The following is a 22,330-nucleotide window of genomic DNA, read 5'->3' as shown; positions in this document are numbered from 1 at the left end:
TGGTGTGCAAACACACCCAGCCAGCACCATCCCCTGGCAAAGCTGGGCTGCTGCTGCCCATCCTTCTGCCACTGCTCTGTGCTGCAGCCCTGCACATCCCATCTCTTGCTCCTCCCATTCCTGTCCTAATGGGGCAGGAGCAGTGGGCGCAGACCTGGCCCTGCTGATAGAGATGGGTTATCAATCAACTTACTTAGGGCAGGGAGGGAAGAATGATTCCAGATGGAGGAATGCACCCGCAGCTGCCCTCTCCAAATAATGAGCCTCCCCTCTCCAAATGGTGCCATATGCTACTTCTAATCTAGGGAGCTGAGTGCTGGCAGAGCGGGAGTGCACCCATGTATGTGCACACACGCCCCTGCATGCACATTTCTACTTTAATTTTGAAGATTACCATAAGCATTACTTCCCATTATTATTAATTTATTTTTCAAATAGAAGCAGTCACAGCATCCTACCCAGCCAGGGACATGGCAGAACACTTCATTCCCTCCTTGCTGTCCCCTGTGTACAATATCTCTTGCACAACACCCTATGGCCCCAGGTTGGGCATTATTCAGGTTAAAAGCATCACCCTGCACTGGGGCAGGGCTTGCTGCTGCAGAGGAGGGGTGGCTACAAATCGACCCTAACAGCCTCAGTGCTGTGCTTGGGGGCCAGGCTTTGTTTTTAGAGATGCAATGAGAAGGAAGCGCTGCTGTTCCATAGCCCTCAGCATACACACGCTGTGTGCAGCCCATCTGGAGATGTTGCTTTCAGCTGTGAGGGCTTTTAATTCCCCCAGGAAACCTTGCAAAGCACAAGTCAGCCTCTGCAATCCAGTACCTTTGATAGGTTGGGGTTTCTGTTGGGGGATTGGGGCTTGGGTTTGGCCACGCTGAATGGCAGCACCTACTCCAGGCAGCAGGACCACGGCTGTACAGAGCTCACATCACTTTGTTTGAATGCATTCAGCCTTTGAGTTCTTTGCCTTTCTTGTGGACATTTTCTTGTTCCAGCTTTCCCCCATTTCCTGTTCTATTTTTGGGGGGGTTTTTCCTTCCGTTGTAGCTTGGAAACTAAGCAAGTGATTGACATTCTCTAACCTTCACCTGGTGAACTGTTGTACAGGACTTGGGGAATCATTGAAGAAGAAAAAAGAAAGCAAAAAAATAAACTACTTTACTTTGACACAGGCTTTGCTGCTGACCTTTGTGTACCCACATTGTGAAACAGAGGGCAGTGGTTGCAGAAGTGCCACAGGGGTGCAGGATCTCCTCATTGTGAGATGCTCAATGAACAAGAGAGGTACAAGCCTGGGTTTGGGCAAAGGCATCAAGGGGGGGATGCTCAGTGAGTCCTACCCATAGGGCTACAGAACCATAACCATCTTCAGATCTCCTTTTTTCACTAGTTCCCTTTCAAACCTCTTTGCATTCAGGCTCCTTTAGAAGCTTGCAGTCCCTCAATCAATGCACATCACCCCAAATCCCACAGCAATAGGTCAGGAAGGACCCAACTCAGGGACTTTTTCTCTTACATCCAGAGCTGCTGTGCTGCCTGAGGAATAGGCTCAGCACACAGCAACACCCACCCACTACAAACTGGAGAATAAAACAAGATACCACCATAAATATGACAACTTTATTAAAATATACATATGAGTACAAATTAATGATTACATGGATAAAGTTCACTGTCTGTAAACAAATATATTAAAAAAGAGCACGTCTTTTTTGTGATATAAAGTGCAGTAATGTTTCCATATTATATACAATATGTCAGCATTCAGGGGAGGAGGGGGGTTGTAAGGACTACAGCACTAACATTTGGTTACAAGATAAAATCCTCTGAAAAAGTATACACCTCCATATTACAAAAGAGGGCTTGGGCTTGAGTTCATTTAGCAAATGAAAAATCTGCTTCCCACCACGTTAAATGTGAAAAAGCATTGAGGATAAAGCAGGGAGGAGGCACTCACCCCCTCTGCTAGGGAACACACCTGTGCTTTCACTCCCATGGGTCCGTGCCCACCCCACACTTGCATAGGCAAAAGAAAACAAAAGGACAAGACCTTGTGAAACTACGTGAATGTCTGCTGTTGGGGGAAATCAAATATACACGATCCTATGTACAGCTCTGATAACCAATGTACAGCAGCTCTGAAAGCAAGCCGTGCCAGCGGAATGAGGAAAGGGAACATCCATCCCCAATGCTCACCAGCAGGGCTCTGGGCCCCAGCCCTGCACTACGAGTGGGGGGTGCGGCAGGAGCGGCAGCAGGCTTTGCTGTAGTACCAGTGGCTGCACAGGTTCACCTTGATGGCCAAAGCACAGTTGGTTCCTGCCTGGTCCTGGCAGCTGTCGTCTGTAGGGGAGAGAAGAAGATAAGCATGGATATGGAAGGAATAAAACACAAGTTCATACGATTCCCTTTGGCACCACACATGGCCCAATGTGTGGCTGTGCAAAACATCACCCCATCTGTCACCACCATGTCCCTATTACCAGGCAGAGCAGCCATGTGCTTTCTCTATGAATATTATCATCCAGCCAAGCCAAGGTTCACATCCCATCACACACAGTCTGACCCAGGGAGCCTCCTCGCTTGGTCCCACTCTGCAACTCAGACTCTTCCTTAAGGAACAGAGCTGCCCAGAGATCACCAAAGCCACTGAGGAATACTGGACTGAGCTGTCCCTAAGCAGAGGGGCTCCCATGGGAGCACAGAGGATAACCTCAGCACACAGCTCCTGTCCAAAAATCCTATTTGAGCTATTTGGGGCAGATGGAGAGAGGGAAGAAAGCAAAAACCACTATAACACACATCCAGCTCCCTCCAGAGTAGTATTTTGCTTCAAGTCCGTATATAAGTTGTAATTTTTGCATCGTATCCATAGGAAGCACAAGAACAGTCTGCTCTGGGGGGACCATGGGAGGACTCCAAAGTCCCACACCACATTCCTGACCCACAGGCTGAGCCAGGAGCTGCCCCAGGCCTGCCTGCTGTCTTCCTGCTCTTCTCCCACCTCAGCCTTATTCTCAAATCCTATTAAACATATTAGAACCTCGTGTTTGCTAAAGATCACAGGGGCTTTGAGCCAGCAGACGAGTCAGATAATGAGACAGTTACAAATCCCGCAGGACATTTGGAGACCAAAAATCATTAAAATAATGGCACAGACGAAAAACTTCCTAGACACGAGCTGGAATCACACAGAAGCACCACCCGATAGCTCCCTTTTTTCTTAAGGTCAGAACACGTTGCTTGTGAGCTCTCCCCTTTATTTAATGGCCATGTATAGAGACACACAATGGTACAGCACACAGTGCCGTTATTGGGGCATAGAGAGGGCAGATCCCAGGATGACCATCAACATAGCAGTGAAAAATGAAAGCTAAAGGTGTGCTGCTGAGGAGGGGGCTCACCTGGGGGCTCGGTGGGGCAGGGCTGCAGGTCACAGGTCTGCTTGCCTACCGGCTTCACCAGGGGGTCGCAGCCACGGACGATGTCCTTCCCCTGGTAGCACTTGACATCCCGCATCCTCACACCGATGCCGCAGGTTTTAGTGCACTGGGGAACAGAGAGTGGGGTGAGGTGAGAACCCCCACAGCACAGGGGGCTGTGCTGTGCGAGAAAAAACAACAACAACAAAAAAAAAAACACTGCAGCAGCTGGGGGCATGGCTGAGCACTGCCCTTTACTGAGCACTGTGTCCACACACCGCTCTGCTGGCCCCTCACTGCCTCACTGCTGCCAGCAGCAGCAGACGTCTGCAGCAGACTGACTGCTATCCATGGATGTGCTCCCACCCCTGGGGCTGCACTCCTCCCTCCTCCTGCTGCTCTCTGCAAAGGGCCACGGCTGAGCTGCGTGGCTCAGACACTGCTTATTGCCACCGGGGGGGCTGCGACCCTATAGCTTATAGGGTGCGGGCACTGGGTTTGGTGCCTGTGCAATGTGTCTAGGGGGGTTTTGCAGAGCAACTCACGGGCTGTGCTTGCTGCCTGCTGCCCTTTGGCCGCCTCTTCGTGTGGGGATTACTGCAGGGTTTCTTGGGCTAATTATAGGCTGCCACGACAGTTTTCAAGACTAAACAAAATGAGCTCCAGGCAGACAAAAGGGGCTGCATTGGGGAGCTCTTATGGGGAGCTGCGAGCAGCTCTGCAGCTCCTCGCAGAACTGGGGCATCCCATATCAGCCCAGCCTGGCCCCAGCATCACTCCCCAGCTTCCAGAGCCCCAGCTCTGCTCCCTGCCAACCTGCAGGGCAGCATCCATGTGCTGCTGGAAAAAGGTGGTGAAAAAAGGAGAAAAAAAAAAGAGGGAAAGAAAAAGCCGAAGCTAACCCCAAATAGCTCTTATTCCTGATCTGTACAATGAAGCAAGTCCTGTCTGCATTTTGTCAGAGCTGCTATAGCAAAACAAAGGGGCCCCTCTCTGTGCTCCCTTGCAAAGTTTCAGCCAGCTCCACGAGGTATTTTGCAGGTGTGCAGCCTTTGGTACAAGGCCACGTGCTCAAAGAAAGCATTTTCCTAGAGCTGTATCCCCTCTACCCCCACCTACCTCTGACCAGGGGGTGGTGTACCACTTGAAGCACGGCCGCTCAAAGCACGTCGTCTCCTCCACAGGCTTCTTGGCCACATCACAGTCAGAGGGGTTGTGAGTCTTGATCTTGCCATTAACAATCTCCAGGCAGAGCACAATCCTCTTCTTCACACCCCGGCCGCACGTGGTGTTGCACTGCAGGGTTCCCCACCATAAGCATCCTCCATTGCCACCGCCACGCATCACCCCATCCCCAGTCCTTACCCGCTCCCAGTCCTGTGCCAACCAGTGTGACGGGCAGTTCTTGTCCCCGCAGGGGTGGATGGCCAGAGGTTTTGTCTCCAGGTTGCACTGCGACTCCGGCACCACGCGCCCATCGCTGGTTTTGCAGTACACGTGTCGGATCATCCTGCCCTGCCCGCAGCCACCACTGCACTGAAACCACAGTGGGCACAGCAGGCGGTCACAGTGCAGTCCCAGCTCCACAGATAGGGAGCAACAACGCCTGCATCCTCCCCGCCCACCTCATCCAGGGATGCTTGGGGTTGCAATAAGAAAGCAAATGCCCACTTCGTTTCCTCTCGTAGGGAGCCAAAGCATCCCCATGGCAGCAAAACGGGCAGAAAGGAAAGTGCCACAAACAGAGAATCACAGGGCAGTTTTCAAAGAGTCTGAGTGAGGGGCTCTGGATGTCCCCCCCTTTGCTGCCCTACACCTTGGGGGGAGCAGCAGCCACTCCAGGCGAAGTGTACGGAGCTTCACAGCACCGCTGCTGCCATGGAAACTGCTTATTTTTAGCCACAGGATAAAAGCTGGGTAAAAATAGCTTGGGACAGAAAGGGTCTCTGTAGCAGAAGCATGCAGGAAGGGAAAACGGGGTGAAAAGGGAAAAAGGGTCATCATCTAGGTTCTGAGCATCAGTACTGCTAAGCTCAAGACCTCAGGCCCACCAAACCCCAGCGCTGCCACCACACGCTTAAAGCCACAGCATGACCCAGGTGGTGCCACCCATCCCTCCCCAGGCTCACCGGTCCCCAGTCAGACACGGTCCACTGGCGGTCGCAGGGTGGCCCTGTGCAGTTCTTCTCAGCCAGGGGTCGGGCACTGGCATCACACAGCTTCTCCTCTTCCGAGCAGCGGATGTCCCGCGTCACCACGCTGCGCTCACCGCACCGCGCAGAGCACTGTTGAGGACAGAGGGGACACACAGGATGGGTATGGGGTGATGGGAACTGGGAGATGCTTTTGAGGGTTTCGCATTTTTAGCCTGGAACGCTCTACAAACACATGATGAAACCACAGAGCTGAGACTTTTTTATCCTGCGGATAAGAGTTGGCACCGCACAGCCCAGTGACATTATTTAGAACCAGGGTTGAGTTACTGCAGTCCACCATGCACACGGTTGCTCTGTGCATGCTGTAAAGCAGGGAAGAGTGTCAACAGCACAGTGCTCAGACGCACCGTGCTGATATGTTAATCCTCAGATCTCCAAAACGTGCTTTTTTGGGGGCTTGTTTCCAAAGCCAACTTGGCACCCAGCTTCAGATGAGATCCAAATTAGATTAGCTCTGCTGCTGGCGCAGAGTGAGCGGCTCCAGGGTTGTCTCAAGCAATCTGTCCCTGACACATGCTGGAGGTGTAGAGGGGTTCTGGTAAAATAAGCAGCTCTAGTTCTCTCTGCCAGTCAAAATATTGCGAGAGCACGTGTGCAGGGAGCTTTGCTCTCCTGGATTGAGAAAGTCAAAACATCCTGCAACAGCAGAAAGGAGCAATCCTCCATCAGCAGCATGATGGAAATGGCTCACCCAGCCTGAAGAGGGAAGCAGATGGGGAATGATGACCAGTAATGGCTTTGGAAGGCTCTGGGAGGAAGGGGTTTCATTCATTCTACATGGGTTTCATTCTTCTTGTGGTGTGGTGCAACGGGAGGTGAGGAAAAGGTGCTGATGGCAACACTGTTTCCATGCCAACCTCATTCCTACTTCCCTGTGCACCAAAGGGGCAATGCACATCAGTCTCAGGGGCAACACCAGCACCGTGCGTGCTGGATTAATAAAATAAAGTGATTTATAGTGGTGGCTGCCTCATCCTGGATGAGATTTTCCATTATAAGGGAAAAAAATATATATGTTATTAACCAGTGTGCATTGGTCCAAAGACAACCATCACTACCAAAGTCCTAAGAGGTTCCCCTCTAATGACCACAGGTCATTCCAAAGCCCCAGAGCTTACCTCTGACCACTCAGACATCTCCCATTGTGGCCCACAGGCTGGGTTCTTGCAGACTTTGCGTTCGTCGGGCCGGGTGATGTCAGCTGACTCACAGAGGTCGCTGTAGACAGAGCTGTCAAAGCCTGGAGAGATCATCTTCCAGCAGCGCACGATGCGGAACTGGTAGCCCTCACCGCAGGTACGGGAGCACTCACTCCAGCTGCTTGTCTCCCACCTGTGGGAGAGCCAGAGAAAGGATGCAGTCAGCTGGAGGGGTGCAGGCAGCCTTTGGGGTGCTACAATCAGCCTCCAGGAGGGGCTGCGCTGAGCCCATTTGGAAGGGCTTCCTTCATTCCCCCCAACCTGCTGGGGTCACACAGCAGCTCCTCTCAGTGCTTGGGCTTGTGGAATGGGACCAGCCCTACTACTGATCTCCATGCTAGGAAATGATTAGGTTAATGCAAACAGAGTGTGAAATCCCCATAGTGTGTCCAGGATAAGGGAGCAGCACCATCCCCCTTCCCTGTGCTCTTCTTGCCTGCACTGGCACTTGATCTGGTTTTCAGCCTTAATGTGCAGAGCTCAGTGAGATCTTACACCCCAAACATTCATCCCCTCTTCCCTCCCCAGCACGGCTAGCCACACACTGCCATCAACCAAGCTGGAAAACAAGCACTCTGCATTTTCACAGGGCTATAACCAGCCCCTGGGATCACCCCACTCTTGCTTTGCACTGTGGATGAAGTCATTGCAGAGCGTGCACCAGGCTGTTCTACTTCTCTCTTTGCACTGCTCATGGTCTGACACTGTCACAGCCCTCCCCTTCAACAGACACCAAGCACTGCTGCTCCCTACAACAAGCACATCTCTGCCGTACACAAGTCACACATTTCCATTCAGGAGTGCAATCCAAATCATCCTTTTTTAGATAAAATGCTGCATCAGAAGGGACTCCAGCACACATTCCATCCCTCCCAACATCTCACACTTCTCCCTGAGCACAAGCAAACCTCAGTCATGTTTAGGATGCTGAAGAGGGCAGAGGGATGGGTCCCATACCTTGGCTGGCACTCTCTCCCAGCACAGAACTCATGGACGGGCTCAGGGCGGGTCATGGCATCACAGTACGTATCGTCCACTTCGATCCCATCATAGCGGACACACATAGCATACGTGGACATCACTCCTAGTTTCAAAGAGAATACACATACAAAAAAACTTCTAAGTCATGCTTTCAGCTGCATTTTCTAAAGCTTCCTCCTGAAGGAAAGCAGCAAGCCAGCCTTTATGCCCATGGGGAGGATGCTGGCCAGCAAGAAGGGCCATGGTGGCCACCAGAGCCAACCTAAGCAAGGTCTGAGGCTGGAAGTGGGTCCAACTGTTGTGCTCAGCACCAGTAACAACACACAACCATTGTGTTCACATAGAAAATGCTCAGGGTCTGCTGGGGTGCTCCCCACTTCCAGGCTGGTGGATGAGATGACATGGAAACAGCCAAGTCCCAACCATTTCCATGTCACCTCCAGCACTGGCGCAAAGAGAGCCTGGCTGCAGCCTAGCCTGAGGGACAGAATGTTATCTAGTCTTTCATCGGCTTTTGGGGACCAGCAGGCTGCTCTGGCTGCAGGAAACTGCAGATGCAGCGCTCAGAAATATATGATTTGCATGAAACTGAAAGACATCTACAGCTCCTGACATTGCATGGTTCCTCTGCAATATGTCATTAGGAAAAGGTAACAAGAAAAGCAAGTTTTAAATAAAACCTTCCCCTGCTAGCTGAAAACTGGGCATCCCTAGGATTGCAGTCTCCTCTTCACCCCTTGATTCTAATGCCAGAATCCCCATAGTGTCAGGATTATTCCTGAGACCACACTGGTGAGCAGTGTGGCACTATGGGACAGAGCAGGGTCCCTCCTTTCACCTGGGAGCCAAGGAGGAGGGAAAGCAGCGTCCTGGAGACAAAAAAGGGGAATTTAAGGAGCAGGGCCAGATTGGGGCAGGCATGTTGCTGTTCCAGGCTCAGTGTCACAGCTGACATCAGGCACAGCAGCAGCAGGAGTGGGAAACCAAATGAAAAAGCCAAATGCCACTTTGTTTCCTGCCAGAGCAGAAATATCTTTCTAACTCTGCTCTGTCAGAAAGAAGCTGAGATTTTCAAAGCCTTCTGAGCGCACAAAAGGGGAAGGAAAATAAAAGATGATGTGAGAGGGAAAGCAGGAGCCCGGCAGCAAGGATTTCAAGTTGCTCAGGTTGAAGGAGGCAAAACCCAGCACGAGCACCAGGACCCTGCAGGGCTGGTAAATGCTACGTGGGACTGAAAGATGGAGAAATCCCCTGTGCATCACCAGGTCCTTCCCATCCCTACCAGACACAGCGCGACTCACACAGCTGGGGCTGTTCTCGTAACTACCTGTGGTGCATGTAGAGCTGCAGGGTTCATGGGAGGAAAGCTTCCACCTGTACATGTCAGCAGCACTCACACCTTGGCCCTTTCTTAACAACTTCAATCTGTTTCTAGCGACAAGCACAAAAAAGAATAAAATAGTGTTTACAAGGAGAGCCGTGATATGCCACGTCAGAGAGACACATCTGCGAGCAGGTTGGGTTTGGGAGGGGATTGGCTTTGTTTGTCGGTTCGGGTTTGGTTGCTCTGATTTTTGGGGTTTGTTGGTTTGAATTGTTTCATTTCGTTTCACAACATACCTGTCCTGAGCCCCAAGTAGAATCCCCAGCCCGGTTAGAGGCAGAGCTTCCACTGTCTAGAAATAGAGAGAATGGGATAAAAATACCCACAAGTAGAAACAGTTCAGAATTTCACAAAAGTTTGCATTTTCTGCTCAAATACACCTGGCCCTCGGCGTACAGCGGCTAAAGGCGCAGCATCTCCTCCCGGCGCTGCTGGGCTCGGGCTGCTCCCAGCTCCTGCCTCGGGGTCTCAGCAGCCTGACGCTTTGCTTTGGGACACGAAGGCATGCCGCTCGCCTACCTGCTGCCTCGGCCACTCTCGCTGGGTTGTTTTGGTTTTGGATGCGCGATTCGCATCGCTCACGTTCACGCTACGGTCAAACGCGTAACGGCATTGAGGGGGGGAAGGGAGAACAGATTCAGCCTGGTGCGTGAAAAAGCAGCGTCAAACCAAGAACAACGGCTTCTCAGTGCGTCGTACATCCCGGAATGTTGTAACACGTCAGGGATACGGCACCTTCCCAACAGAAGGCTTCGGTCCTCAGACCTTTGTCCAGACCCTGGAGGTGCCTACGCTGATTGGAACAGGGGACAAGGCTGTATCCTGACATCCAGCTGTCTCTGGCCTGGCAAGATACACAGCTTTATGATTTCTAGGCAGCAGAAGCTCTGGGATTGCCTTATTTAGTTGTTCGTAAGTTCACATCCAGCCTATCCAATCCACTCTGACACTGAGAATCCAAACGTTCCCTTCCAGACCCACCCTCCTTCCAGCCATCCTCCAGGAGGATTACACGCAGTTCTCCTCTCCCCTGGTTATTTTGCCTCTCATTTTGGCAGAACAGTCATTTCCTGCATTCAAAAGGAGAACTGAAACAAACGTGGCTATTTTTGCCCCCCTCCTCCCCACAAAATAACCACCTTGACTTGCTATACATAGTGCTTCATCTCGCCAAGCAGCTCTGCCACCACCAGCCCTGACACAGCCACCAGGATAGTGTTCAGAAGAGCCATGGGAACAGACATCTGGGTTTTATATTGCAGTTTGCCTGGAAAAGGGGCAGGGACCTCACTCCACTGCTTTAAGGACCAACGCCAGCATCATGTTGCCCTGGGAGTAAGGCATCCTTGCCCAGCTTCGCAAGGGGAAAATAAAATAAGCATCTCAGGGCAGAAAATCCATCAGCACTGCCCCTTTCACATGATCTTAAAGGGCTTCTACATGTAATGAGGTCACAGGGATAAGTTCTTTCTGGATAAGTCAGACATTTGGTCACAGGTCAGTGCTCAGCTCTCGTCATTTCCAGAAAGACAAAACATGCTTTTGCTCTCTAAATGCCAACAGCAGCACATCATCCTGTAAACAACATGGGTGGGTTTTTCCTATTTATTACAAGCACTGTGATAACGTTTTCTTCCATGACTGCACTTTACTTCTGCTTTTCATGCAGGAGCAGCACCAGGCCATTAGTGCCAGGTGCAGGTCAGCCCTTGCTGCTGCTTTCTAGTGAAGCTCTTTCACAGGGCAGCAGAAACAAACGCCCCTTTTGGCAGCAACTGGTGCTCTGGCTGCCTGTCCTCCCAAAGCCAGCCTTGTAGCAGGAAGAGAAATCCTAAGAAGTGCAGCTGAAGAGGAGATAACTCCTGGAGCACAACAAGCCCCCGCTCCTGCTGGAGGAACAGGTCTGGTCCCTGTGCTACTCTTTCCACACCTTGTGCTCCAGCATCCTGCCCATGGCTGGGGAGATGGGGAGTAAGAGCCCCCCACTCTACTTTCACATTTTGTTTCCATACACACGCTCCACAGGGCAGCACAGGTTGCTAAGGGGCTTCCTGGATGGCTGGAGGGTGAGGCCCTGTTAAAGCACTTTTTTTTTTTTGGATGATGCTCCCAAATTCAGAAATCTAACAGCTTTTTCAGCCGTTATCATTTAGATCTGAAAAATTTGTTTCATTCCAGAGAGTGGTGAGAAGTAACATTGCAGAGCAGAGCCAAGGGAGGAATGGGAAGAAAAGCACAATGCTTGGTACTTCCACTGAACATGCTTAAATCCCTGAGCTGTGCCTCTGCACCTCTGATAGAGATGGTTGAGAATAATAAGAGAGTTGATGGTTTGCTTTGCTTAGCACAGGTAACTGCACTCAAGTGCAGTCAGTCTATTGGGGGCTACCCTGCAACAGTCAGTTGCTCTGAGTTTCAAAGCATGTGCAGTTCCTCCTGGGGAGGCTGGAAAGCATCAGCCACATTTAACAGCTCCTGGAACAGAGGCATAGGTTACAGGGTGCTGCCCAAGGCCACCCAGGGAGGGTGCAGGGAGCAGGGCAGGCTCCTGCTGGCCCCAGAGAGCAGCACTGCAGGGAGCTGAGGCGCTGCTCTCGCTTGTCAGAATGCTAACAAAGTGCTTACTTTGGCAGCAGAGGCAGGGTTTCCAAGCCAAGCCACAAGAAGAGATGATAGACAAGCCCGTGGCAATGTGTAAGTGTTCTTATCATTAAGAAGTCTGTTGATATGTTTGGCTGCACGGACATTTTCTTTAGCATAAGCTAGCATAAGTTCTAGATAAATACAGCTAACTATAACCAGAGAGCATTTGTGCTGTGCTTTTCATCTCCTGAAGTTCAGCATCCCAACCTACATTTTACCAGTGGGAAGTAGCACAGAAAGGAGCTGTGCACTCAACCAAGCCAGGAGGGACCCAAACCCATGGCTGTGCCTTTGATACCTGGATGGCCCCCGGGGCCATATTTCAGCCCAAGCTCCCCAAGGAATCTATGGCTTCATGCAAAGACTGCTAATTGCTGCTCTGCCCCATGCTGGGAACATGCTGCTGAGAGCCCTGCGGCACCTCAAGAGGTGTCCTCATGTCCATGCTGAAGAAGTACTGTCCTGAGACTTTCACACAGCCTTGTCCAAGTGAATTATGCTGCTAGAGACAGATTACGCTTCCTTTTTAAGCTTCCCCATTGCACTTTTGTAATGCTACCACTCAAAGCCAGCCATCAAAGGGATCCTGAAGTGCCAGTTCTATTATCAACCACTTTAAGCTGCCAACTGAGTGCTTTTGATGTTCTTATCAGAGCAGTGATTAATTGCACTGTTTCTTCCTCCATTAAGGCAACAAACCCAGGCTATTTCTGTAGGCCCTGCACAAAAGCTCTTGCTCTGCTGTGCCTCTGCAGCAGCAGAGAAGCAGCAGGATCAGCCCAGGGGAGGAGGACCATGAGCAGCAGTCAATGGGGTGCATAGAAAGGGCCCAGAATCAACTTCTGCTGCATCAGAACTAGGAGGAAAGTGCCCAGGGAAATCAAAGTGGGACACCAAAACAAGAAGTTTTGCTTGTTTTTATGAACTCTGATGATGTTCTATGACAGAGCAATAGGCAAGCTGACAGCCACCACTGTGGCCTCACCAACAGCCCCACTGAGGAGGGCAAGTTTTCCTCTCGCTCAGAGGTTTTCTCTCAGCTTTCTACTCAAACCATTGGCCCTTCCTTTCAGGTCAATCCTTAGTGGGAAGCTTTTGTGACATTCTACTCCCACTTACCTTCTGGCTTCCAAAGAAGATACAAATTATGCAATGGGTCTGTATTGCGTACAGTGCTATTATGAGTTGAAAACAACAATAGATAGGATTGACTATAAAGATATGTCTCCTACCTTGCTTTGTGAGTTCTGTTCCCTTGAGAGCTGGTCATGGTGACAGTGGCATTTGAAAACGGTGTCTCTGCAGATGAATTGATGGCTTTGCCATTGCTGAGCTCCATGTAGGTGCCATTGATGGTATAGGTCACAATGCCATCAGTGTCCTCGTAGTCAACGTAGAGGCTGTCGATGTGGGACCCCACAGAGTTGATTGGGTCTCCCTGGGCAAAGATGCTGTTCATGGTCATGTTGAGTACCAACTCCTTGGAGTCAGAGGCCTTGTCCAGCAGTTTGTCTGTGATGGCATTCTCCGAAAGGAATTCCCTGGAGGTGAACCTGGGGTCGAAGTCTCTGTCGTCATGGTCTGTCTGGTAAGTAGACCTGGTTACGTTTGAATCTAGATTGGAGCCAACAGGGGAAACAACAGTGACAACCACAAAATGCATTTGGGCTGGGAGGTGAAAGCAGCCCCGAGCAGCAGGGATACACCAGAGCTTGAGCAGCCATGTCAGGGGCAAGTAGAAGAAGTAGGGGCCTTGGGGCAGGAACCCCTGGAGTTGTGCCCACTTGGAAAGAGTCCCTGTGGGCCTCATCTTGCAGTTGTGTGGCCCAAGGAGGAGAGCCCAGCACACAGCAGCAGGGTCCCAAGCAATAGCAGAGGTAAGAATGGTGCCCAATGGTCCCAAGCCCACAAGCCATGCAGGGGAGGCCCCCAGGGCAGCTTGGTAATGGGATACCCAAGGGACTGGGGAGGAGAGGAGCTTGTTGGCGCTGTGGAAGAGTGGAAAGTGAGAAAGGAGGCTGTGATGGGGAGATTGGCACACCTACAGCTCCCTCCCTTCAGCATTAGGCAAAGCATCATGGAGCATCAGTGGGACAGCTTACCCACGGCATCCCCCACCCACCAGAAACCAGAACCTGAAGGGCAAAGAGGATTTATGAGCAGAGATGTTTTAAAAGAACTTTCCGAGGTTTCCAAACAAACCAGCAGGATCACTAGAGTTAGAAACAGAGCGTTTCTCCACAAGAGCTCTGAGAGCAGAACAGTGAGGCCCAAGTCTCCTCCTTACCTTTGGGTTGTTTGCCCTTCAGTTTTGGCTCACAGTCAATTGTTTCTGCTCTTTCATAGACCTCATTGGTTTCCTGACCTTTGCTCAAGTTTAAATCTTCCTCCGTGTCCTGTCTTCCAAACACCTGGTTCTCCAAGTCTATCCTTTCCCTGGAGATTTTCCCAAAATAGGTTGCGTTGTGTTGGATAAAACCCAATGGCACGTCTCCATCAAACTCCCTGCTCTCTTCGCTATCTGACTCAGAAAAGGTGTAGTAGATGGGCTGGAGATTTGAGTGTGGCTTCCTCAAAAGAGTGTATTCAAACGTGATGGATGGATTTTTGCCATTCTGATTCCAGACCTAGCAAACAGGACATTATTAACGGATGCAGCGAATATATGGCACGCAAAGTTTGAGATTCATCTTGGACTTGACAGTTGGTGAGTATCTACCTCACTGTTTCCAATCTGCTTTCCATCACATTGCCAGCTTCATACAATTGAAGCCCACAGTTTTCCAAGGGTTAGTATGCAACACGCAAATTCACAAGCAGCTCCCACCCAGCAGCTGAGCAACTGCTGAGGCTTGGGAGAGCTGTCTTCATGTGCACAAACCTCCTTTTTGAGGCATTACGGGGAAATGAGGAGCAGGTGACTAGGTAACCATCCCTTCCCTTACAGGCTAGCCCATGGACACAATGAAGATGGCAGGAGGGCGGGTGGGTGGGCACCAGTTGGTTGCCCAGAAACAAATATCTGGTTTTAGATGGTTTGCCCCTTCCTCCACCCGACACAGCTTCTCCCCCCCCCACTTCAGTCTCACGTACTTGAAAAGACAAAGCTCACCATTATGTTCAATCCTTGGTTTGTTGGTCCTTGTGCAACAATATACTCTATGCCAGTCTCATAGACGTCCATGGGCCGGCGGTACTTGAACACCGTGCCTGCAATGTTGAAGTTCTTTGGGCTGTCAACTTTGTAATTCCCATTGAAGAAATAGTACCCAGCTTCGTCAGCCACAGCTTAAGACAAGAGAAACAAAACAAAATCAGTTCCAAAGGCGAGATGTAACGTTGCCATTTGTTTGCTCAGACTATAAAGTTATTGGAGTGTCACAGTAATGAGACGTGTTTTCTCCTACACTCTAATGCATTTGGCAGATGTTGTGTTCCCAACATACATCCTGCAGGTAAATGCCCAGAACCCTGGGCTATGTTTTCCTTCACAGTGCAAGCTCCCAGGCACATCAGCTGACAGCACCAGCACAGCATAAACACAAAACAAGAACAGTTCTGCAGACAACAAGCAGATTGACAGAGGCTGCAGGTGGAGATGCCTCTCCAGGAGCCCTGAGCTGACTACGTCTCACCCAGCTCTGTCCCAGGACTCATCCAGAGTTATCCAGGACCTGTCCTTAATAAAGCCTGTTTGCTCTTGTGAATGGCCGTGAGCCTCTGAGACAGCAGCAGAGCACAACAGCAAACACGTGCCTCCATTGGGCAAGCCTAGGTTCTCAAACAACCCTACAGAACATCTATACCCTCTCCAACTCTGAGATCAGCCTGTGAGCCATCCCCATGGTGCTGTCAGGTGGCTTTTACTCACTGCCCAAGCTAGGAGAGATGGAAGGCATCACAGGAGAGGTGAGGTCACTTGATTGTCACCAGCCTATTCAAACTACACTGCAGCAGCAATGATAGCAACCAACAATTCTGCACTAAAGCAATCAGAACGCAGAAATACACAGGTGCTCAGGCTGAAGTGAGGAGAAATACACAGCTGTGATTTACACCAATGGATCTGGCTTGAGTCTGCAATAAAGCTACATTCATACAGACACTGAAAAAAAAATATATTAGCTAGCACACATGCATTCTAGGGAAGTACCAAGAGGTTATACACACCCAGAACATCTGCAGATTTTTTCCGTTCCACTATCTGGATATCCCTTGCTCCAGCAGGAATGTGCGTTACCAGGGAATAGCCTATGGGAAACTACAGATTAATGAAAGGAGAACTTTGTAACGAGTTATCTGAACACAGTGCTCAGCAGACAACGCTGTGATTCGTGAGCAGATGGGACAAATCCTGCTAGCAGCACTGCAGCTCACTCTGTCTCAAACTGATCTCCAGAGAGCACTACTCATGCCTGAATTTGGGAGCTGTATTTGGGACCAGTAGCTTCCGTTGCTTTACACTAATTTTGGAAATCCTGGTCTTTCAAAACATCCTCACTTCCTGTTATTACAGTGCATTTATTGCTAGTTTTAGCGGGTCATGGGTAAGCAAACAAACCTCTTGCATAACTATGCTGCTCCATTCAGAGAGCTCAGATTCCTGAGAAGGGTCATGGAAAGGGACTGTTTTTGCAGAAGGGTTTCCCTGCCCAAATCTGCAAGTGCATCAGCATAGAGGACACATGGGAAAAGGTGATGGAGGACACTCAGTGGGAGCCTGAAGCAGTTTACTGAAGAAATAAACGCAGCTAAAAACACAAATAAAGCAAAAGGACCCTTGGAGCCTTACCCAGATGAGAGTTTCCTTTCCTGTAACTCCCCGTCACATGAGTGCAGCTGCTCCCATCTCCTTGGCAAACTCCACATTTATCCAAGGTGTGGGTGGAAAAGAGAATGCCATCGCAGCCAATTGGCTAGAAAAGGCACAGAGTACTGCGGGTCAGGCAAATATTGCACCCCTTGTACCACTCTGAATGCTACTAACAATATTTTTGCTATAATGTTTAACAACCTCACATTTTCCAGACACGCAAACCCCTCGGAAATCAGTGTATTTGCAGGATGTTCCATCCCGAGCCTGAACCATTAATTGTCTCTGACCATCCACAGTGGTGCAATGGAGGTCACAGGGCTTGCTAGAAATGTGAACATAGTCATCTAAGGGGAAAGGATATAGAGACACATTCAAAACAGCAGAAACACAATAACTTTCATCCTACCAATGTCAATGAATCTCTGCCAAGCTAAACAACAGCAACACAAATTGCACAGCAGGAGCCACAACCTCTTGTGCCTGCAGGTTGGACAGGAGATTGTGCTCCTGGCAGCCTGCTGCTGCATGCCTCTGCACAGCTCCAGTGCTGGAATGAGATGCACCTGCTGCTGGCAAAGGTACCACCAGCATCACAGCCTCTGTGCTGTACAAGGGCGTGCAGCCACATAATACATATTACACATATGCACATTCTATATCAATATTTAATACATACATTAGTCGTTATAAACAGACATACAAGGCTATTCAAAAAGCTTATAACTCAAGATCTCTCCCATTTACGTTCTCCCAAGTGAGGCTCAGTTTGCCCCTTGCTTTCTGCAGATTCTTTACAATACCCACAGGAAGCAAGAGACAAATCCATGCGTGCAGCAGAGCCCTGTGCCAAGCGTTGCACTCCACAAGGAGGGAGCAGTGATATACCCACTGGCCCAAGGCAGCATCAATGGCAAAACATTATCCTGCCAATCCCCCAGGAGACACGTGAGCGCCTGCTAAAAAACAAAACAATTCACTGTCACTATTCTGGTGAATCATCATCTTGAAGGGTGAATACGTTCATAGAAATTGTCCCCCTCCTATGGCAAGGTGACAAGGCTGAGCAGAGCTAACCACATCCCAGCACACAGCCCTGCCATGGGGATGCAGGCAGGGGCTGGTGTCACTTGAAGGGAAGCAACAAGGAATATTATGAAGCATAACTGTTGGTTAGCATCTACAGACACCCAAGCAAGAAAATTCTGCCAGATCCTCTATTTTCAGACACCTAAGTTCCCAAAGGGAATCCCAGTATCCCCTGGCATTGGCTGGGATTTTCTTAAAGCTTGGTTTCAGTGGGAGTTAGGTGCCTAAAAATACACTTACAGTATATATATCCCAGTCTGACTCCTCAGTTATCCCTGCTGTTTCGTGTCGCTCACCCTATATGACCGAACTGACTCCATCTCAGTGACATTTGGCAGAGCCCACACATTGTGTGGGAGTGAGCAAACGTCACAGGAATGCACTGCAGCCAGCAGCAGCCCCAGCTCACCACACACTGGATGAGGTGGACGCTCCCTGCCAGCACAGAGCATCACCCCATGTCCTCATCCTCCAGCCTGCCTTTCTTGGGAACAATGACCAAAACAAGCTGGAGGATACTGTCACAAATATGTTTTGTTATTTTTTAGGTAACCCCGCAGCTGGAAAGCCCTCCTTTGAACCTGGGAGGCAGCTGATTGCATCCCTGAAAAAAAAATCACTTTAAAACAGCAGAGGAGGGGCCTTCCTGAACTCCATAGCATCATAACTATCAAAATATTTTGGCTAAGCATTATGAAACACACAAAGAATGTCTTGTTACCAGGGTATAAAGGTTTCCATTGATACGTTCTTCCATTATACACATGGGAGTTAAAGGATGAACACTGCTCCTCTCGAAAGCTCCTTCCGTTTGCAGGGCACTCCTAGAATGGGATGCATTAACATCCTGATGAAAATCAAATGTGGGAGAGGCTCCTGGCACACAGCACCCCATGCAAGGAGCACTTCTTCCATCACCTGCCCCATCCAGAGCCACATCCTCCTCCTCCCACTGTGGGGACAGCCAGGGAAGCCCCAAAGCAGATGGCACAAGAAGGATCCCACTGGGTTTTATGGCCCCCAACAGCAGGGATAGCAGCTAGAGAAGGGAACTCCAGCTGCTAGAGGGGCAATATGGGGGGCTGCTGCAGAAGTGGAGCAGCACCTCCACTCCAAGGGACTCAGGAATGCCATCATGTGAAGCAAGCATGACTTCCCAGTTTTTCCATCAAACATCACCAGCAAGAAAAAGGATATCCTTACTTGTACTTTGCAGAGCTGATATCTTTTGGATGTTCCAGTGCAAGTTTTATTAGCCAGCCCACTCACTGACTTTCGTCTGAATAAAGAAATAATGGTTAAACAGGGATCAGAAATACTTTTCTCTAAAGGAGCCATTTTTCCCTGCTTCTTCAAGACCTCACATAGCAAAGCCACACCTGAAGGAGAAACCTTGGGACCAGCACAGAGCATCTCACCTCCCAGGTAACAGCGACAGGGCAAGAGGTGATGGCCCCACACAGTGCCAGGGGAGGTTCAGGTTGGATATCAGGAAAAACAGCTTCTCAGAGCAGTGATGCAATGGCACAGCTGCCCAAGGAGTGGTGAACTCACCATCCCTGAAGGTGCTCCAGAACCGTGGAGACGTGGCACTGAGGAACACAGCCAGTGGGCATGGTGGGGGTGGGGGATCTTAGTGGTCCTTCCCAATCTTAATGGGAATTCTTTTCCTAATGGGGAGGACGCAGCCCCTCACAACACCACGCTCCAGCCACACTCACCTTCTGCTCACACAGGGTTTGCCAGCTGACCCCTCTCTACTTGCACTCACCCACTGAGCAACGACCTGGACCAGACCCACTCGGTGTGCACACACCAGGGTCTTCCCACCTGCATACCTCTGCCGCAGGCAGTGCCTCTCCTGGGACTTCACACCTCCACCACAGCTCCTCGTGCACGCCGTCCACTTGGTCCACTCACCCCACCAGTATGCAGTGACATCTGCACCCTCCTCCAGGCTGTTGGAGGTCTGAGGCAGGTCCTGCAAGCACCGGGGGGTTTGAGAGAGAAGCAGCATTCAGTACTCATTGCAGAGCCCATCCAGCCCCTGCTGTGACATCCCAGGGCATTTTCTTCCCATCTGAGGTCAAGTCTGGGATTCCCATTCTTGCAAGAAATTCTGCTTTCTCAATTGTGTTTTCATTACAAATTGGAATGAAACTGCAATATTTGGGATTCCTCGGGAAAGGAAATGTTCATTGTTTAGCCCAGTTGGCAAAACCAAGCTCCCATACAACCCACAAGTTCTGGCTCTTGCTCCACCACAAACCCAGAGAACCGATGAGCCGGCGGCAGCTGAGAGCTGAAGCAAAGCCCTGCAGAGCCACCCCACAGAGGCACAGCACACCCACAGCAGGCTGCACGAGTCCAGGTGCTCCCATTACAAACACCACCAGGTTTGTCACTTCAGGAGGATCCCACACCTCCCCCACTGTTGCAACCCACACCTTGGGGACAACGAGCTGCTCCAGAAGCAGCATCACCACCAACAGGTACCACAGAGGTTCCCATCCTTTTCCCAACCCCAGGACATTCACCAGAGATCGCCCCCCCAATAAGGTGACACTTACCTGAGCTATCACAAAGGCCATGTTGCCCACGACGAGAAGGGTCAGGGCAGCCCTCAGCCAGGACCATACACTGACAGAGACCCTGCTCCACCTCCACCTGAGCATCTTCATCCTACGGAGCAACCACGCCGTGCTGAGCAAGACCCCATGCAGCCCTACGGGAGGACCCCCACCACCAGTGACTGCAAGGGCTTGATCCAGAGGTGGTACCTGATTAAAGGAAACATCAACATGGCACAGGTTCCCATCCCATCTCAGCTGCTATCTGCCAACCCACACCTCTGCATTGGTTCCCAGTGGCTGCACTGGATGTCATCAGCGTGCCTGGCTTTTAGAAGACTTGTATATTTCAGTCTCACCAAGTATTCAATACAATTAACAGTGATTATTTTTCCTTTTCATTTATTCTATTCTAATTCCCAGCAATTTCTTGAAGCCTGCTCTTATAGAGAAGAAACAACATGCAACTGAAGTGCAGAAACACGGCATCCCAACTGTCAGCCTTCCACCTCTTTCTCCATTTGCCTCACGAAAGAGAATAACCCAGAATGGCATTTTCTTAATTAAAACCCAGCTCAAAGCCACAACATATTTCACTGTGAGAGCCAGAAACAGGCAAGCTTCAGGAAGTCATGCTTCCAAGCAATCAAAGCAGCTCTCATCTGCAAGAAAAAGCAGTGTAGAGAAGAACTTATGCTAACACCCCTTGAAGGGCAACTAGGCAATGCCTTTGGGAAACGGGGAGGTGGGAGAGAGGCTGCAGAGCAGCAGCACAGAGGCTTCTCTGCTCCTTTTGCTTCCTGCAATGGCTCTCGTGCAGCTGTGGAAGCGCAGACGTGCTGGCAGTGCCTGCACAGCTTTGGGATCTGCCTCGCACAGATCCCCATCGGGGCTCCCGGCTCCCAGCTCAGCTCCACTCTCGCCCCACGCATTGCTCCAGGGCACAGACGCGTTCCAAATCGCGGATCCATTGATTAATTGAAGCGCAGAGCTCTTGGCCAGGGATGCCGGGGACAGGTGGCTGAGCCTTGCCTTACACTTGGTTTTCATTAAGACTTCCAGACACTTCTGATTCCAAGCCAATAAAAGAGCTTGCTCAGAGTTTATCCTAGATCCAGCGAAAGAGCTTCACGCTTAAATAAAAGAAAGGGAAAAGAAAGGAAAGGGAAAGAGGCGGGGGGGAAGCCACCAGCGAACACTTCGGAACCGGGAGAGGAGGAAAACATACAGACCTGCATACAGAGCCGCCCGCCGCGGGGGGATACGGTCGGAGGAGCGCCGTCCGCACGGGGACAGCGGGGACCCCTCGGGCCGGGCCGGGCGGTGCAGCGGAGGCGGTATCGGTATCGGGCGGCGCGGAGCAGCGGAGCAGCAGCAGCAGCAGCCGCTCCTTCCGACTTCAAAGCGCTGCCGGGCGCTGGGCTCGCAGCGAGGAGAAGCCGCAGTGGCTCCCCCCAGCCCGAGCCGACAGCTCTTATAGCAAAGGGGGGAAGACGGGGCGGGGGGGAGCGGGCGGAATTCACACCTCTCGGCCCGGGATGCCCCCACCCCGGTTAACCCCTCGCCTCCCCCGGCGCCGGCCCGCGGCCGCCAGCCGGTTTCCTGGTTTCCTGCGGGGAGGCCGGGCGGGGGGGGGGGGGGGGGGGGGGAAGCGGCACGCATGCGTCCCCATCTCGGTTTTTTTCACCCCCCCCTCCCTCACGGGCAGGGTTGTGGATGGGCTTCTCAGCTGGAACGGGGTTTTCTCCTGCAAAAAGAGAATAAAATTCCTCTAAGCTGCGTTTATCGGTGCGATTTATTGGAAATCAGCGTCGTTCGCTCTGCTTCTGCCACGCCAAAGAAAGGCGATGGGAATAAGGTGGGCTCGATGCACCGCGGGGACCACGGCCCCCACCTCCCCCCCCCCACTTCCCACTCCATCCCCGGCTCGGTGACAGCCGTGCACGTGGCAGAGAGAAGCCAGAGGAGCACAGCAGCACGTGGGGACGTGATGTATGGAACCACGACACA

General features: G+C 51.0%; 1 protein-coding gene across 4 annotated transcripts; it reads right to left on the bottom strand.

Moving 5' to 3' along the window:
• Positions 1 to 1,607: 1,607 nt before the first annotated feature.
• ADAMTSL2 (ADAMTS like 2) lies at positions 1,608 to 21,905 on the bottom strand. Of its 4 annotated transcripts, none has more exons than XM_090121157.1 (19): positions 21,553 to 21,900; positions 20,321 to 20,530; positions 19,589 to 19,731; positions 18,954 to 19,029; positions 18,472 to 18,574; positions 16,863 to 17,008; positions 16,641 to 16,764; positions 16,019 to 16,099; positions 14,961 to 15,136; positions 14,136 to 14,475; positions 13,081 to 13,462; positions 9,149 to 9,252; positions 7,798 to 7,924; positions 6,760 to 6,973; positions 5,555 to 5,710; positions 4,791 to 4,961; positions 4,545 to 4,721; positions 3,408 to 3,552; positions 1,608 to 2,346 (listed from the first exon to the last, which is right to left on the bottom strand). In XM_090121157.1, exons 1-19 carry the CDS (start codon positions 21,556 to 21,558, stop codon positions 2,228 to 2,230), a joined length of 3,000 nt encoding a protein of 999 aa, XP_089977283.1. In that variant the 5' UTR covers positions 21,559 to 21,900; the 3' UTR covers positions 1,608 to 2,227. The 4 variants fall into 4 exon arrangements, 3 of the variants coding, with proteins under 3 accessions (XP_089977283.1, XP_089977284.1, XP_089977285.1); XM_090121158.1 differs by having other exon boundaries at positions 14,214 to 14,475; XM_090121159.1 differs by having other exon boundaries at positions 20,321 to 20,432.
• Between the last annotated feature and the right edge of the window lie 425 nt (positions 21,906 to 22,330).

The sequence above is a fragment of the Phasianus colchicus genome, chromosome 19, assembly GCF_987193195.1.
Source record: "Phasianus colchicus chromosome 19, bPhaCol1.hap1.1, whole genome shotgun sequence".
Classification (NCBI taxonomy): Eukaryota; Metazoa; Chordata; class Aves; order Galliformes; family Phasianidae; genus Phasianus; species Phasianus colchicus.
The sequence above is the reverse complement of the archived record's forward strand: the minus strand, read 5'-3'. Positions and strand labels throughout refer to the sequence as shown.